The 16,734-nt window shown below is 44.4% G+C and overlaps 1 protein-coding gene and 1 non-coding gene across 2 annotated transcripts; one reads left to right on the top strand and one right to left on the bottom strand.

The window, feature by feature from the left end:
• The first annotated feature begins 641 nt into the window (after positions 1 to 641).
• Positions 642 to 9,663, top strand: MPV17L (MPV17 mitochondrial inner membrane protein like). Its single transcript, XM_039233616.1, has 4 exons — positions 642 to 954; positions 4,328 to 4,398; positions 9,320 to 9,349; positions 9,431 to 9,663. The coding sequence occupies exons 1-4, from the start codon at positions 645 to 647 to the stop codon at positions 9,608 to 9,610; spliced, it is 591 nt and encodes a 196-aa protein (XP_039089547.1). The 5' UTR covers positions 642 to 644; the 3' UTR covers positions 9,611 to 9,663.
• Positions 8,045 to 8,151, bottom strand: LOC120232745. Its single transcript, XR_005528637.1, has one exon. It is a non-coding gene; the product is annotated as a U6 spliceosomal RNA (small nuclear RNA).
• Positions 9,664 to 16,734: the final 7,071 nt, after the last annotated feature.

Below are 16,734 nucleotides of genomic sequence, written 5' to 3'. Positions count from 1 at the left end.
GTCCACACACTGAAGCGAAGGCGGTAGGGCCCTCCCTCCAGCCTCACTTCCCATCCATGAAAGGCCTCACATTTTAACTCGTGCATTTATCTCCCAAGTGTACTATTGTGTACTCTGGGCGTTGGAAGGGTGAATTCCGTGCATGTAACCATTTAACATATACCACCCGCTTGGTAACTGAATTTTGGTATCCCTTCTCCCGCCCCCGTATTTTTGAGCTATAATTCACATACCACAGAATTCCCCATTTTAATGGTTTTCCGTACAACCATCACCCCTTACAGAGCGCTTTCGTCGCCCCGCAAAGAACCGCACACGCAGTCACTTCGCATCCTCTCCATCGCCCGGCCTCTGACACCCACTAGTCTACTTTCGGTCGCTATGCATTAGCCCATTCTGGACGTTTCGTGGGAACGGACCGTGCATTCTGTGGACCGGCCACGTTACAAAGGCTCGGCCCCACACTGGTTCGTGGCCACGGGATTGGACGGCGCGGATTGGGTGTGCACGGGCCGCCCAATGGCTCGGGGGCGCCTGGGAAGCCAGGTGCAGGTGGCGGCGGCGGCGCGGAGGGCAGGGCCGGCGTGCGGGCGTGGCCCGGGGGGCCGGCTCCGCGGTCGCTGGCGGTCGCCCCCGGCGCCGGCATGGCGGGCTGGTGGCGGGCGCTGCTGCGCGCGGCGCGGCGCTACCCGTGGCCCACGAACGTGCTGCTCTACGCGGCGCTCTTCTCCGCCGGCGACGCGCTCCAGCAGCGGCTACGGGGCGGGCCGGCCGACTGGCAGCAGACGCGGCGCGTGGCCACCGTGGCCGTGACCTTCCACGCCAACTTCAACTACGTGTGGCTGCGCGTGCTGGAGCGCGCGCTGCCTGGCCGTGCGCCGCGCGCCGTGCTGGCCAAGGTGCTGTGCGACCAGGCGATCGGCGGGCCCGTGGCTGTCTCGGCCTTCTATGCCGGTGAGCGGCCCCGCGCGGGGACTGGGGCCAGGACGAGATCCGATGGGGGTGGGGGGCCCTGGAGCCAAGATTGGGGGACTGGAGGCGGGGGCCGGGGGCTTCTAGGGGCTGGGATGGGGCAGGCGCCAGGGGCTCTGGGGCCGGACCCGGACTGGGAGCCATGGGGTGGGGGTGGGGGCAGAATTTCTGGAGGCTGAAAGAGCCAGGACTGGAGCAAGGAGGTCGAGGTTCAAGCGCTGATTAAGTCTGGGTACCAGAGATTAAGAGGGAGAAGTTGAGAGGTGGTGGCTGGAGAGGCGGAGAACTGGGACGCCAGGGTCCGGGATTGGAGTTGAGACGCTGGGGTTGTGCATAGTCAAGTGGCTGGGGGTTTCAGGGAGCCTGCAGGCAGGCAGGGATGGGGGTCCTTTTCCCCCTGGCAGAGGTCCGCATAAATGTCGAGGAGTTCACAGCTCGTGGCCTTGGCGGCAGCAACCCCAACAACCTAAGTTGTGGGACAGGGCGATCCTGCCCCTGGGAAAATCCGTGCTTGGGGCTCCGGGCCTCCTTTCCACTGGCCCACACTCTTTTCCAACACACCGAAGAAATGGGAGGGGACTGGGGACCATGGGCACAGGGCAGGTGGAACAGGGTCCCCCAGAAAATTCATGCTCAAGGCCTTGGTCCTGCTTTGGTAACAAGATTTTCCTTTGGGGGTCCCAGCCCTATGTAAAAAAAAAGTCACAGAAAATGTGAGGGGACCTGCCATAGAGAACTCTACGCCTCTGAAAAGACCTAGGAGGCCCCTCCTCAGAAAATTACCCTGGGTCCTAAAGGCCTGACTTTGGGAATCTTCCATAGGGCTTTGAATGCCAAAAACTACTGTCCTCCTAGTAGTTTCTATAGGCAGAGAGGGTGAGGGTGAGGGCGGGGGCGGGGGGGGGGGCAGTGGCACGAATTCCATAAAAAACCCAAGGGTCCTGGGCTTGGCCTTGGCATTGGGGATAACAGATCTCCCCCAGAAGGTCTTCTTTTCAGTGGCTGTTGGTGCCTTCTAAACTGGGTCGTGGGACCCAGACATCTACACTACCTGTGGATCTTACCTGGGGGAGCCAGACTCGGTTCCTTTTCTCACAAACCCCACAGGAAGCACGAAGGGCCTTGTTGCCTGCTGCAGGCTCGCCTACCACATGGCCGATGGGGTTAGTGGGGTCAGGGAGAGAGGGCCCGAGAGCAAGGGCTGCCGGGCGCCTAGTACAAGGTGTGACTTCATGCCACATTGGCAAGGAGGTTCCTCATGCCTGTTACTGCCTTGGCCTTGAACGGTGGTGAGGATTTGGGACCTAGGGGCTGGGCTTTGGGAACCAGATTCCCATTTGATCTTCAAACAACCCAGTGAGGCAGATCCTCTTTATTACTGCTGTTCCAGAAGACAGAACTGAGATTCGAAGTGGGTTAAGCTTAAGTGGCTTGTCCAAAGACAACATAATCCATACCATGTTCTTTTTCTTTTTTTTAATGTTTATTTATTTTTGAGAGAGAGAGTGTGAGTGGTGGAGGGTCAGAGAGAGAGGGAGACACAGAATCTGAAGCAGGTTTCAGGCTCTGAGCTGTCAGCACAGAGCCCAACGCGGGGCTTGAACCCACAGGCGGTAAGATCATGACCTGAACCAAAGTTGGACGTTTAACCGACTAAGCCCGCCAGGCGCCCCCATACCACGTACCTAACTTGAGTGTTGTCACTATGTGCGAAACCAGAAAGAAGCCTCAGGAACCAGGCTCCAGGAGGCCCGGGGTTCAAGTCTGAGGCTCCTGACATGGATTCCCACCCAGTTGGCTGCTTTGTTTGGCTCTTTAGATTTCTGGCCCGATTTCCTTCCCTCTCCTCGTGTGAGAATGAAGGTGGGAGGAGTGGGTTGGATGTTTGTTCCAGGCCTTTCCAACCTGGAAACTGCCTATGTCAGATGATCCTTTGTGCTGAGGCCACCTTGGGGAGCTCGGATTATGACGGAGGGGTCCGGCTGGGAAACTGCACCTGGGTTGGACGTGGTACAACATTAACCTCCCTAGGCTCGTTTTTCCACTTCTGTAAGTACCAACCTCAGCAGATTGTTGGGGAGGTCAGTCCAATGAAATAAGTCACAAGAAGTGCTTAACGCTTAGTTAGTGCTGGGTAAGTAGAACCGGGTATTACCAATACTTTCATGCAAGGGTATTCTCATAAATCCTGTTCTAAGAATCTCTTGCATTTGGCTTAAAAAAATCCAAAAAACAAAAAACCCTCTTCTTTCCTCTTCCTCCTAATCAGATTTGAAGGAGAATTTTTTGAAGCACTTGTATTTTTACTCCTTCCTAAAATAGTAGGATTTTGTCTTTGCTCCCTGAATTTCTTTTCAGGGTTGTTGAACGTGCAAAGTTTTCAGAATGTTTTTAGGAAGCCTCAAGTGGTGTTCTGGCTTTCAGATTCTGATTGGAATAATGATAATGGAATACTTCTGATGAGACTATTGAGGGGAACTTCAGCCAGAGCACCCAGGGTCCAGCAGCCGTTTCTTTTAAAAGAAGGAAATTAAATATTTGTTCATTCATTTATTAGTTAATTTTTAAAGTTTTGCTTTATTTTGAGAGACAGAAGGAGAGCTCATGTGTGCATGCCCACGAGCAGAAGGGCCTGGAGCCCAACGTGGGGCTTGATCTCACGAACCATTAGACCATGGCCTGAGGGAAACCAAGAGTCAGACACTTAACCAACCGAGCCATCCAGGCACCTCTATATTTTTAAAATTTTAAACATTTAACAGAAAGTTTAGAAGGCAGAAAAGTCACCAATCATCCTATCTGAACGCTGTGAATTCTCTTAAAATATATATATATATATATATATTTCTGCTAACACTTTTATACTCTGCTAGTCTCACTTTGTATTTATCATTCCTTTAAGATTTATCTAGTTTTATTTATCATTTAAAGAGTTACCTAGTTCTATTTTTTGTTTGTTTTTAAAAAATATTTATTTTGAGAGAGAGAAAAAGAGAGAAAGAGAGAGAGAAGATGTGCAGGGGAAAGGCAAAGAGAGAGAGGGAGAGAGAATCCCACATAGGTCCTTGCTGTTAGCCTGGAACCTGACTTGAGGCTCCATCCCACGAACCGTGAGATCATGACCTGAGCCAAAATCAAGAGTTGGATGCCCAACCAACTGAGCCACCCCGGCGCCCAAAGATTTACCCAGTTCTAGAATGGATGTTGTTTTCACTGTTGGGTCAGAAGGGACGTAAATGAATGAGAAGATACCGCTCGTTATTTTGCATACTGAAATAGGAAACTTGAATTGTTACCCGGTATTCTTCCTATTGACCCTTTCAAAAATTCTTTTGGTGTGTGTTTTTACAAACAGGCATGAGTATTCTCCAGGAAAAGGATGACATATTTTTGGACCTCAAAGAGAAATTCTGGAATACGTACAAGGTAAGACAGACTTTCGGGGAGGTAACCCAGATCTTTTCGTATGTTACATTAAGTACATTTTAAGAAAACTCTTCTTAGGTTGGGGCTCCAGTTGGTTGGCACGAGGGGACAGTATTTTGATGGAGAGATCTCAGAATTGTTCTGCTAGATGAATGAATAAGAACCTGTAAGGGTGTCTGTACATTGGGAGTATAAGGAGAGTCTCTGAATTTTAGTCAATGCTCCCGACAAGTCCCGTTTTTAAAATGTACTCTTATTATGCTTACAGTTTATTGAGTGCATTTTGGAGCCAAAGAGTTTAGTGGGTAACGGGAAGAGAAAACACGAGTGATTGCTGGAATCATGGCCATTCAGAGCCAGTGTCCCAGGTGTACGTTCGCTGAGTCCCTGTGAAGGATGATTTTTCCCAAGATTACTTCTAGGCTCAAAGCAAGTCACCCATTGCACTGTTTGCTCAATACAGATATACACAACCCAGCCCAACAGGTATTTATTAACTTATTCAGTGAAGATTTTTTGAGCAGTATCGTTCAGGGCTGGCAAAGTCAGGGGTGCTTTCTGTCTCTGGCCTAGAGCACGTTTGATTTTATTAATCTCAGTTGAGTTTTCAGGATTGCCGAATATACACAGACTGGCCTTGGGCTTCACATGCATCTAATTCCCTATCAGAGGCGGCACCAAGCCACACCGGGCTATTGCCCGGACTGCTTCTGGCATCTTCTATGGAGTAATGCTGAGCCCCGGAATCAGCCTTGCCCACTTGATGGGTGGAGGCAGACGATAGGAAGGATGGAAGCTACATGACCACCTGGCCCCCTCCCAACCCCCCCCCCCCTTCTATGCTCAGGGACAGTTTCTTCTCCTTTAAGGGGAAAGAGTATTCAGAGCTCTTGTTATTTCCCTTGGGGCAGAAATCGTGAGCCCATCGTGACTCACAAATCCAAATGTGATTTTCTTCTGCTTTATTTTGGAAAAGAAACAAGTTTGCCCATTATGTCATAGATCCTGTGGAGGCATCTACATCTAACATTAAAAAAAAAAAGAGCAAGCACAATAGGGAAAGAAGGAGCTTTAAGCAGGGATTTGCAGATATTTCAGATTCTCCTCCCTTAACGAAGATACACAGGCCACCTTTGTTGGGTGTTGAATGCCATGCCAAGGATCCCAAATGTCAGGAATAGTGGCAGGAGAAACCAGTTAGAGGGCTATTGTGACCAAGGTCACATTAGAAACAGAGAATGGGGGGGGGGCGCCTGGGCAGCGCAGTCGGTTAAGTGTTTGCACTCTGGACCTCGGCTCAGGTCATGATCTCACGGTTCATGAGATGGAGCCCCAAGCTGTCAGTGCGAAGCCCGCTTGGGATCCTCTCTCCCCGCCCTTCCCCCACTTGTGCTCTCCAAATAAATAAATAAAACTTTAAAAAAATAGGACTGATTCGAGAGCTATTTAGGAGGTAGAATTTGTCACACTGAGTGAATGATTGGTGGCCAGGGTAATGGGCAAGGGCATATCTCGGATGGCTCGCAGGTTTCTGCCTTGAGTAACTGCGTGGGTGGTGGCTCATCCCTTGAGATAGTGCATAACACATAGTCAGCCAATTAGAGACAAAAGATAGACGACTTCACTTTGAGAAATATTGAACTCATTAGAATATGCAAAGGGAGATTTCCAGATGCACAGAGGAGAGCCCAGAGCTAGGGATATTAGATATGGGAGAAATTGGGTTAAAGCCAGCTTCTCAAGCCAAGCTTGATGGATGAAACCAAGAGCACACGCATTAGGACGTGGAAGACAAGAGGCATCCAAAAAGAATCTGTCACAAATGGCTTTCTTACAGCCCAAGGGATGTGTGAGTGAAAGTAGAATTGCTTTTTTGTTGCTGAGGAATCAACTCCATGCCCAGTCCAAGTTCTTTGGATGAAGGGAGAAAGAACATGCCTCAAGTACTACACGTAGGCAGTACTTGAGTTTTTGGTTTGTTTCCTTGTTTTGTACAGATGGCATATTTCTGTCTCCTTTCACCAGCTGCAATATGGCAGCTCAGGTATATTCCCTCTTAGAAATATCTCATATTACATTCTTCTCTTTTATAGGTTTTTATTTTTAAAAAAAAATTTATGTTTATTTATTTTTTTTATTATTATTATTATTATTTTTTTTTTTATTTCTAGGATAGAGAGAGACAGCGTGAACAGGGGAGGGTCAGAGAGAGAGGGAGACACAGACTCTGAAACAGGCTCCAGGCTCTGAGCTGGCAGTCAGCACAGAGCCCGACGCGGGGCTCGAACCCACGAACCGTGAGATCATGACCTAAGCGAAAGTCGGACGCTTAACCGACTAAGCCACCCAGGCGCCCCTGTTTATTTATTTTTGAGAGAGAGACAGAGACAGAGAGACAGAGAGAGTGAGCAGGGGAGGGGCAGAGAGAGGGAGGCACAGGATCTGAAACAGGCTCCAGGCTCCAAGCTGTCAGCACAGAGCCCAATGTGGGGCTCAAACTCACAAATTGTGAGATCATGACCTGAGCGAAAGTTGGAAGCGTAACTGACTAAGCCACCCAGGTGCCCCCCATCTTTATAGGCTTTTAAAACTTTAACTTGGAAATGATTTCAAGCTGACATAAAAATAACAAGAATAGTTCAAAGAATACCTTTTACCCATGTTCACCTATAGTTAACATTTTACCCATTTGTTTTATTATTTCCTGGCCCTATCCATCTATCCATTGATCTTTCTATCTGTTTCTCTGAATAATTTGAGGGTAATTTACACACAGAATTACCATTACCCCTAGATACTAAAGTATCTACTTTCTAAGAATAAATATGCTCTTTTATATAACCACGCAGAGTTAGCAACTTCAATACATTTAACAACACTAATAATCCCTTTATCTCATCCACCAACTTTATGCTGTGTTTGTCAATTCACTATCTAAGGGTCTTTATAGCATTTCTTTTCCTTTTAAAAGGTATAGGATACAGTCTAGGGTCAGGTAGTGCATTCAGTTGTCCTGTCTCTTTAGTTTCCTTTAATTAGGAAAATTTCCTCTGCTTTCTTTTGTCTATTGCAACACTGATATCTATTTTTTTTTACAAATAGTTTATTGTCACATTGGTTTCCATATAACACCCAGTGCTCATCCCCACAAGTGCCCTCCTCCATGCCCATCTCCCCCTCCCCCTCCTCACCCATCTGTCCTCAGTTTGTTCTCAGCATTCAAGAGTCTCTCATGGTTTGCCTCTCTCCCTCTCCCCCACCATTTCCCCCTTCTTCTCCCCCTTGTTCCTCCGTCAAGTTCCTCCTAATCCTCCTATACGTGCAAACATATGATATTTGTCCTTCTCTGCCTGACTTATTTCGCTCAGCATAACACCCTCAAGGTCCATCCATGTTGCTACACATGGCCAGATTTCATTGTTTCTCATTGCCATGTAGTATTCCATGGTATAGATAAACCACATCTTCTTGATCCAGTCGTCCGTTGATGGACACTTAGGCTCTTTCCATGTTTTGGCTATTGTTGAGAGTGCTGCTATGAACATTGGGGTACATGTGCTCCTATGTATCAGCACTCCTGTATCCCTTGGGTAGATTCCTAGCAGTGCTATTGCTGGGTCATAGGGGAGTTCTATTGTTAGTTTCCAAAATTATGGAACGCTTCACGAATTTACGTGTCATCCTTGCACAGGGGCCATGCTAATCTTCTCTGTATCGTTCCAATTTTAGTATATGTGCTGCCGAAGCGAGCACTGATATCTATTTTTAAATTTTTTTTTTTGAGAGACAGGCAGAGCACGAGTGGGGGAGGGGCAGAGAGAGAGAGAGAGAGAAGAGAAAGAGAGAGAGAGAGAGAGATGGAGACACAGAATCTGAAGCAGGGTCCAGGCTCTGAGCTGTCAGCACAGAGCCCAATGCAGGGGTGGGGGTGGGGGTTAACTCATTAGCCATGAGATTGTGACCTGAGCTGAAGCCGGATGCTTAAGTGACTTAGCCACCCAGGCGCCCCTCAACACTTAGATTCCTGAAGAATACAGTTCTGCTCCTCCCCTTAAAAAGCAACAAAAAACCCCACAACAAAGCGTTTCCTTTTGGGGGGCATTTTTTAAATCACAAGAATGTCAGATAAACTTATTCTATAGCAAGAAATGGTAGAATATATTATTTGCCTTCAATCTTTTTACATAAAAATAATCAAATGTTTTAGGTAAAATTAGAGTCCCCTCTGGCTCTCAGTGTGTGACAGAGTAGACTATGTTACTGACAAATCATTCCATGAAGAATGAAAAATCTAAAACTTTACTGATGCTCCTTTTATAAATATATTCCTGGGGCATCTGGGTGGCTCAGTCATTTAGCGTCCAACTCTTGACTTCGGCTCAGGCCATGATTTCAGGATTGGGGGTTGGAGACCCATGTTGGCTCCGCCCTAGGTGTCGTGCCTGCTTATGATACTCTCTTTCTCTCCCTCTCTCTCTGCCCCTCTTCTCCACTAGTGCTCTCTACACTACACACACACACACACACACACACACACACACATATTCCTATAGCATTTGCTTGGGCTAACAGGAAAACCACAACATACATACATATATATATATGTATATATATATGCTATTATTTGGAAAGCGGCTGTCTAAGATAAATGGTACTGATTCTGGTAGTCTTCTCATTCTGGGTCTGTGAATAGGACTAATATAAACATCTCGTACCTAAAAACTCTTTGCACAGCTCTTACCCTCTTCTGCTGGAGAGACTTTAAGTAGTCTGATTTAATCAGCTTAGTCTGAAACATAATATCACCTCCACATTCTATCTGCCTGGTATTTCTTAATCTTTCATAGCATGAGCTGTGGGATGGTGCGTGTGTGTGCCTGTGTGATTAAAACACATTCTAATAAAGTTTTCTTTATTCCAGAGTGGTCTGATGTACTGGCCCTTCGTGCAGGTGAGTTTCACATGACTCAGAATGCTAATTCCTGGCTGTGGTTTGTGCAGAGCCCAAGCGTACTCTTGCTTTCTGTTACAGCTGACCAACTTCAGCCTGGTTCCTACTCACTGGAGGACGGCTTACACCGGACTTTGTGGTTTTCTGTGGGCCACCTTCCTTTGCTTTTCACAACAGAGCGGCGATGGCACGTTCAAGTCCGCTTTCACCTTCCTTCATGTAAAGGAGGCCAGTGCAGTTGAAAGGCCCCCCGAGAAATGAGAAGCCAAGGACTTCTTGACAGTGACTTTTTTTTTTAATGCAGTGGCTTGCTTGCAGATAAGAGTCTACTGATCAGCTATGTGCTCCATTTTGGAGAATTACTATTGCACAGACCCAACTGTTTAATTCTCAATGAGTACTTTACATTTTATTCAAACCTTTTTTCCCCCATGCTAGTCTGAAAGTATCACTTCTCTTCTGTGTTCAGGTCTCTAATACCTTGGTTACTACTGGTAACAGTGTCATCATGGCATTTTGCAATTATTACTATTTCTATTCTAATATTTTAATGCCAGTTGATTTAAAGAATCCATTTTGCTTCTAAAATCTCAGGTTGTCTCCTAAACACTCTGGCTCAGTTGAAGTTTTATACCAAAAATAGTCCTTAGATAAGTAAATTTGTGTTTACATGGAGCTCAATCAAGGAGAAGACTGAATAACTGGATTTTTTTTTCTGGAAATACTTTATAAAATAATTTCTTGTTACCCTGATGCTAAGTTCTGTAAGTACATTTTATGCCATCAAAAAAAAAAAAAAATAGAATGTGATTGGTGTGTCCTGTATAGAAATGTATTTCACGGATGTCTTCTATTGTAATTTTGAAAAAAAATTTCACAACGTTTACTTATTTTTGAGAGACAGAGAGAGACAGAGCTTGAGTGGGGGAAGGGGTGGGAAGAGAGGGAGACAAAGAATCCTAAGCAGGCTCCAGGCCCTGTGCCATCAGGCCAGAGCCGGATGCGGGGCTCAAACTCATGGATCACGAGATCATGACCTGAGCTGAAGTTGGATGCTTAACCAACTGAGCCACCCAGGTGCCCCATACTACTATTGTAATTTTGAAGTTAAGCACTGTTTAGTTAATGTGTTCTAGTTTTGAGCATATTCAGTTGACAGAAGTACTCCATACCTGTATTCTAGACTTAGGAAATATACACAGCATCTGGCTTCTTAAAGAAATATATTGAGGGGCACCTGGGTGGCTCAGTTGGTTAAGTACCAACTCTGGCTCAGGTCATGATCTCATGGTTTGTGGGTTCAGGCCCCGCGTCGGACTCTTTGCTGACAACTCAGAGCCTGGAGCCTGCTTTGGGCTCTGTGTCTCCCCCTCTCTCTGCCGCTCCTCTGCTCATGCTCAGTCTCTCTTTCTTAAAAATCAAATCAACACCAAAAAATAAAAAATAAATATGTTGAGTGAAGTTTCTTTTCTAAGAAAATGAACAAATTTTCTTCCTCTGGAAGGAAAAACTTTATTCCATAGATTTCCAAGGAAAATGGTTGCCCCAAATTTCACACCGATGTTATATTTTTAAAAATCGGTGCTTTCAAATAAATCTTTATCAGCAGTCTTGAAGGCAGGTGTGAGAAAACTTGATCCAGACTTTCCAACTTACTCAGTTTGTCTAACCTCAAAGCCAGTGGGTCTAAAAATGCCATGGGTTTCTCAGGAAGTTTCAGCAAACTTCACTAAAAACTGCACCCTAATGCTGCTGCTTCTAATGGAGTAGTTCATGAATTTTAAGATGGGAAGCCCTGAAATGTTCATGCATGTATCTTGAGAATTTGTATTGAATTTGTAATTGTGCACTTAAAATTTTTAAGCACATAATTTATATAATTTGTAGTATAAACGTGTGTCAGTCCTAAGTATATAATGTCTAAGTGTATGATTTATTTGAATTTACTAGGTATTAATATATTTTACATTATTAGGAGACATGTCTACATAGCTTAATTCTAAAATTTGTTACAGTCTTTGCATTGTTTTGAAAGTAGTTAATATAACAGCTATTTCATAATATGTAAGACAGATTTTGTCATTGAAAAAGTATATCTAGAGTAACTATGATAAAGTACTACCTGGCAATCTTTTCAATGAGCTTCAGCATTACTTCTGTGGTGAAAGAATAGTGTTTGCATTTTGTATGGTAGTAATTGGGAGCACAGGGGCGGTGGGGGCGCTCAGTCGGTTAAGTGTCTGACTTCGGCTCAGGTCATGATCTCGCTGTTTGTGGGTTCAAGCCCTGCGTCAGGTTCTGTGCTGACAGCTCAGAGCCTGGATCCTGCTTTGGATTCTGTGTCTCGCTCTCTCTCTGCCCCTGCCCTGCTTGTGTTCTGTCTCTCTCTCTGTGTCAAAAATAAATAAGTATTTTTAAAAAAATTTAAAAGGACAGAAATAATTGGAACACAGACCTTGTTTATATGGTCAAGGGGGAAAAAAAGCTTATTATCCACAAATAAGTATGATAATCTTTACTCAGTCATGTGCTACCCTGTGCTGTAGAGAACATATAGCATGTATTCTCTGAATTTTTACAAGTGATACACTTCTGATTTTTATGCAATAGTACTTTCGTGTTTTAGTGAGAAATGAAAGTTACTCCAAATAATGCAATTTTTGTCTGCTTTAAAATGCTGCTGGGGCACCTGGGTGGCTAAGTCGGTTAAGTCTCTGACTCTTGATTTTGGCTCAGGTCGGGATCTGGCGGTTCGTGAGTTTGAGCCCCGCATGGGGCTCTGTGCTGACAGCGTGGCACCTGCTTGGGGTTCTCTCGCTCCCTCTGTCTCTGCCCCTATCCCCCTCTCTCTCCCTCCCACTCTCAAAAATAAATAAATAAACATTTTAAAAAAAATAAATAAAATGCTGCACTCTTTTTTTTTTTAACTTTTTTTATTATTATTATTTTTTTTATTTCTAGGAGAGAGAGAGAGACAGCGTGAGCAGGGGAGGGTCAGAGAGAGAGGGAGTCACAGACTGAAACAGGCTCCAGGCTCTGAGCTGGCAGTCAGCACAGAGCCCGACGCGGGGCTCGAACCCACGAATGTGAGATCATGACCTAAGCGAAAGTCGGACGCTTAACCGACTAAGCCACCCAGGCGCCCCAAAATGCTGCCACTCTTGGTAAACCCTAAACTTTCCCGGGTTTGGAACCAAACCGTGGCCCCCACTGTTCTCCGGATTTTCCCGTTCTGTAAGTTTTCTTTAACTCCGTTGTGTGTTGCGCTGCCATGATCTCCTGGCCCCGTGCTTGCTCAGGAAAAGGGAAAACTACAATTCGTTTCCAATAACAGACTTGAGACAGACTAGATTTTCAAAGACAACTTTACCTAATACGTGTAGAAAACAAAAGAGAACTTTGAAAGGGGGATTTGAAAAATGTCAAAAGCATTTTTTAAAAGAAAGATGGAGAGGGGTATACGACCTGACACTATTACTTTTTTAATGTTTATTTTATTTTATTATTTTACTTTATTTATAATTTTATTTTATAATTTTTAATAATTTTATAATTTTTATAATTTTTATTTTATTTTATTTTATTTTTATTTATTTTATTTTAGAGAGAGAGCACAAGTGAGGGAATGACAGAAAGAGAGGGAGACATAGAAAGAGAAGCAGACTCCAGGCTCTGAGCTGTCAGAGCAGAGCACAACAAAGAGACTGAACTCATGAATTGTGAGATCATGACCTGAGCTGAAGTGGGCTGCTTAACAACTGAGCAACCCAGGTGCCCCTGTCAAAACCATTTTTTTTAGAAAAAGTTTACAGAATACTAATTCTTTTTTATTTTTTTCATGTTTATTTATTTTTGAGAGAGAGAGAAAGAACCCAAGTGGGGGAAGGGCAGAGAGAGGGAATCCCAAGCAGACTCCGCACTTTCAGTGCAGAACCCAATGTGGGGCTCAAACTCATGACCCATGAAATCATGACCTGAGCTGAAATCAAGAGTCGGACACTTAACCGACTGAGCCATCAAAGTGCTCCCAGAGTATCGAATTCTGATCCTCCCATGAGTCAGTTTGAACTCAGGGATCACAAATCGTGTCCTAGGTCCAGGCATTTGGGGTAGCTACCCTGTGGCTCGAATAGCAGCTCCCAGCAAAAGCTCCCAGAAAAGCTCCCTTTTTCTGACTCTCTGATTGTCACTGATACCACCACTGACCACCACCACCAGACAGCTGTCATTTTGGCCCTGTTACCATTAAAATCCAGAGTGCCCGAGTCCTGTCTTATTGGATACCTGGTTTCCATTTCCAGACTTGGAGATAGGCCTCTTACCCAGGTAACCGAGAAATTATTTCCCAATCCAGGGGAGATCTTTTCTTCCATACAAATGGGTGTGACGATTCCTATCGTCTACCAGTAAAACCACAACAGATAAAATAACCATAATCCTAACCTTCATGTAAATATTCAACAAATGTTATTAAATGGCCAGTGTAGGGGTGTAAAGAGGACAAACAACATGACCATAACTGTGTGGAAAGAGTCACGGTCTATTTGGAAATAAACGTAAAATAAAAATTAATAATGAATTTCTCAGGACATCTAGTCCAATCCATCACTGAGTGCTTGAGCAGCATCTATGACAAGTGGTCGGTGGAAAGCTTGGATATTACACAAATAAAGCCATCCAGTGGTAGGTTAGTGGCATAAGCAGCAGGTTCTTTGAAATCATGGTGACCTGAGTAATAGAGGGAGGCTTCCTGGAGGAGATGCCTAAGCTGGGTCCCAAAGGATGGACAGTCCCAAGACTAAAGGTCTGCAAAGTGGAATGATGATTGTAGGATCAGATCACATGGGATGAGATCTTGAAAGACAAATTAGGAAAAGTTTCTATATTATTTTATCGTATCTATTTTATTTTATTTGAGAGAGAGTGAGTGAGGAAGAGGGGCAGAGGAAGAGAGATCCACGCCGAGTGTGGAGCCGGACACAGGGCTTGATCCCACATCCCTGGGATCGTGACTTGAGCAGAAATCAAGGGCTGGTTGTTCAACTGGCTGAGCCACCCAGGCGCCCCAAGAAAAGGCTTTTAAGTTCTAACCTAGAGGGAAACATCCACTGACCCTTCCTCAACTTCGGATAATGTAAATGCTTCCAGCCAGCTTACTTGTATTTAAAAATCATGCATGATTTGCAACTTATTGGTCTTTTTCATTTGTAGGAAAATTAATAAAAATGATTCCCTTTTATCTATATCATGGTTTGGGGAGAGAGAATTAGGCAATGTGAAAGTCTGGATATGTTTAAATTTTCTAATACCAAGTTTGATAGGAGCGTGTGAAAATATTTTCCTCAAAATCTGTGCAGTACGGTGACTTGGTAGACAAAGTAATTGATCACCTGCCCATCGTACAGCCAGTGAATCTGGCATTTAGGGGTTCATACAAATGAAGGATGCTTTAGGAAATTTTTTTTTCTGATTTGTATAGATACTTTTGGCGCCAGAATAAAAACTGTTTCACAAACGAAAGGAATTATAGCCACTAAAAGATATAATTCAAAGGGGATTGGGAGCCTGGGTGGCTCAGTCAGTTGAGCATCTGACTTTAGCTAAGGTCATGATCTCGGGGTTTGTGGGTTCAAATCCCATGTCGGGCTCTGTGCTGACAGCTCAGAGCCTGGAGCCTGCTTTGGATTCTGTGTCTCCTCTCTCTCTCTCTGCCCCTCCCCCACTCATGTTCTTTCTCTGTCTCAAAAATAAACATTTTAAGAAACACAAAAAAATAAAACACAAAACAAAGAGAAAAACATTTCACATTGCAGGACTTCGTTAATAAATATAAGTCTGTTTTTTTAATACTTTGAAGAAAAATGTATTTCTTTTACAATAAAATTGTGTATTCAATCTAGTTTTACCCATAACGTTTGGAATCTAAAGAAACCAAATCACGAGACATGCAATTTAAAATCTGGTGAAAATTTCCTTTTAATACTGTCAGTGGCCAACGAGTGAAAGGAGAAATCAGAGTTTAAGGATCAAGTATGTACTTGGAGTTTAAACATAACAGATAAGGGCGTCTGGGTGGCTCAATCGGTTAATGTCTTGATTTTGGTTCATGTCATGATCTCATGGCTCAAGAGACTGAATCCCAAGTCGGACTCTGCACTAACAGCACGGATGCTGCTTGGGATTCTCTCTGCCTCTCCCCTGCTCATGCACATGCTCTCTCAAAATAAATAGGCTTTCTTTCTTTCATTGCTACATTCTTTCTTTTTTTAATGTTTTATTTATTTCTGAGAGAGAGAGAAGGCATGAGCAGGGGAGGGTCAGAGAGAGAGGGAGACACGGAATCCGAAGCAGGCTCCAGGCTCTGAGCTAGTTGTCAGCCCAGAGCCCGATGCGGGGCTCAAACCCATGAACTATGAGATCATGACCTGAGCCCAAGTCAGACGTCTAACCAACTGAGCCACTCAGGTGCCCCTAAATAAATAAACTTTAAATAAAAATAAAGACAACAGATAAAGAGCTGTGAACAGTAGCCAACCAAGTGAATTGAATGTAGCCAATGCAAACTCTAAATCTTCAGGCACAAAAATTTAACTTTCTAATACTTGCAGGAAACGAACCTAATTTCTGAATGCAAGCTGCCTTCAGAATATATTGTTGAGTATGTTCTGGATAGTATTTGTTTGGGTACATGCTCTGTAGAAATCCACATAAAATTCCACTGAACTAAAAGGAAATTGCCCACATAGCAAAAAAGGTGTTTCAAAAGCTTCAAAGATTCTAAAGGATGACAATCTTTAGAAGAAAAACAGTAAACAAATAAAGTATATAGCAAAGATACATGAGTTAGAAATTGTAGTTTTGGGTAATGTGCCTCAATTGAAGAGCCTACCTACGTGTAATTTGGTTGGTTGTGGTTAATATAGTGATCTGGCAGCCCCATTTAGATACAACCTCAAATACCTGTTTTTCTTGATACTTTGCCTTAAACAAGCTATTGACCCCTGCCCACAAAGAACTAACTTCACCCTTTTTATGCTAAAAACATTGTCTTATATGCTAAAGATACCTTCCTTCCCCATAGGATAACCATCTAAATCACCTACCTCCATCACTATTGATAAAGATTATGCAGGAGTCTTCTACAAATCTATGTTCTGGAAATTCTTACATATGAAAGAAGTTTGTCATCAGAAATCATTGCCTAAGACAAATGCCACTTCTGTGCCATCCCCCAAACACTTAATTATAAAATAAAGCTGAGCCCCAGTCAGAGCAGAGATGCCTGCCTGGTGACCAGAAAGATTTTCGGGACTCTCTCATCCGTCCCTCGCTGAACCGTCCATCCTTCAGGGACCCCTGGACCCCACCGGAGCCGGCCTCCGACA

The sequence above is a fragment of the Hyaena hyaena genome, unplaced genomic scaffold (genome assembly GCF_003009895.1).
Source record: "Hyaena hyaena isolate Hyena2069 unplaced genomic scaffold, ASM300989v1 scaffold_76, whole genome shotgun sequence".
NCBI classification, from domain to species: Eukaryota; Metazoa; Chordata; class Mammalia; order Carnivora; family Hyaenidae; genus Hyaena; species Hyaena hyaena.
The sequence above is the reverse complement of the archived record's forward strand: the minus strand, read 5'-3'. Positions and strand labels throughout refer to the sequence as shown.

Excerpts from the sequence above, each read along its gene's own strand:
- MPV17L (XM_039233616.1), top strand. The coding sequence starts at position 645 with ATGGCGGGCTGGTGGCGGGCGCTGCTGCGCGCGGCGCGGCGCTACCCG. Across the intron at positions 955-4,327 it reads TGTCTCGGCCTTCTATGCCG|GCATGAGTATTCTCCAGGAA; the intron begins GTGAGCGGCCCC and ends TTTTACAAACAG. Across the intron at positions 4,399-9,319 it reads AATTCTGGAATACGTACAAG|AGTGGTCTGATGTACTGGCC; the intron begins GTAAGACAGACT and ends TCTTTATTCCAG.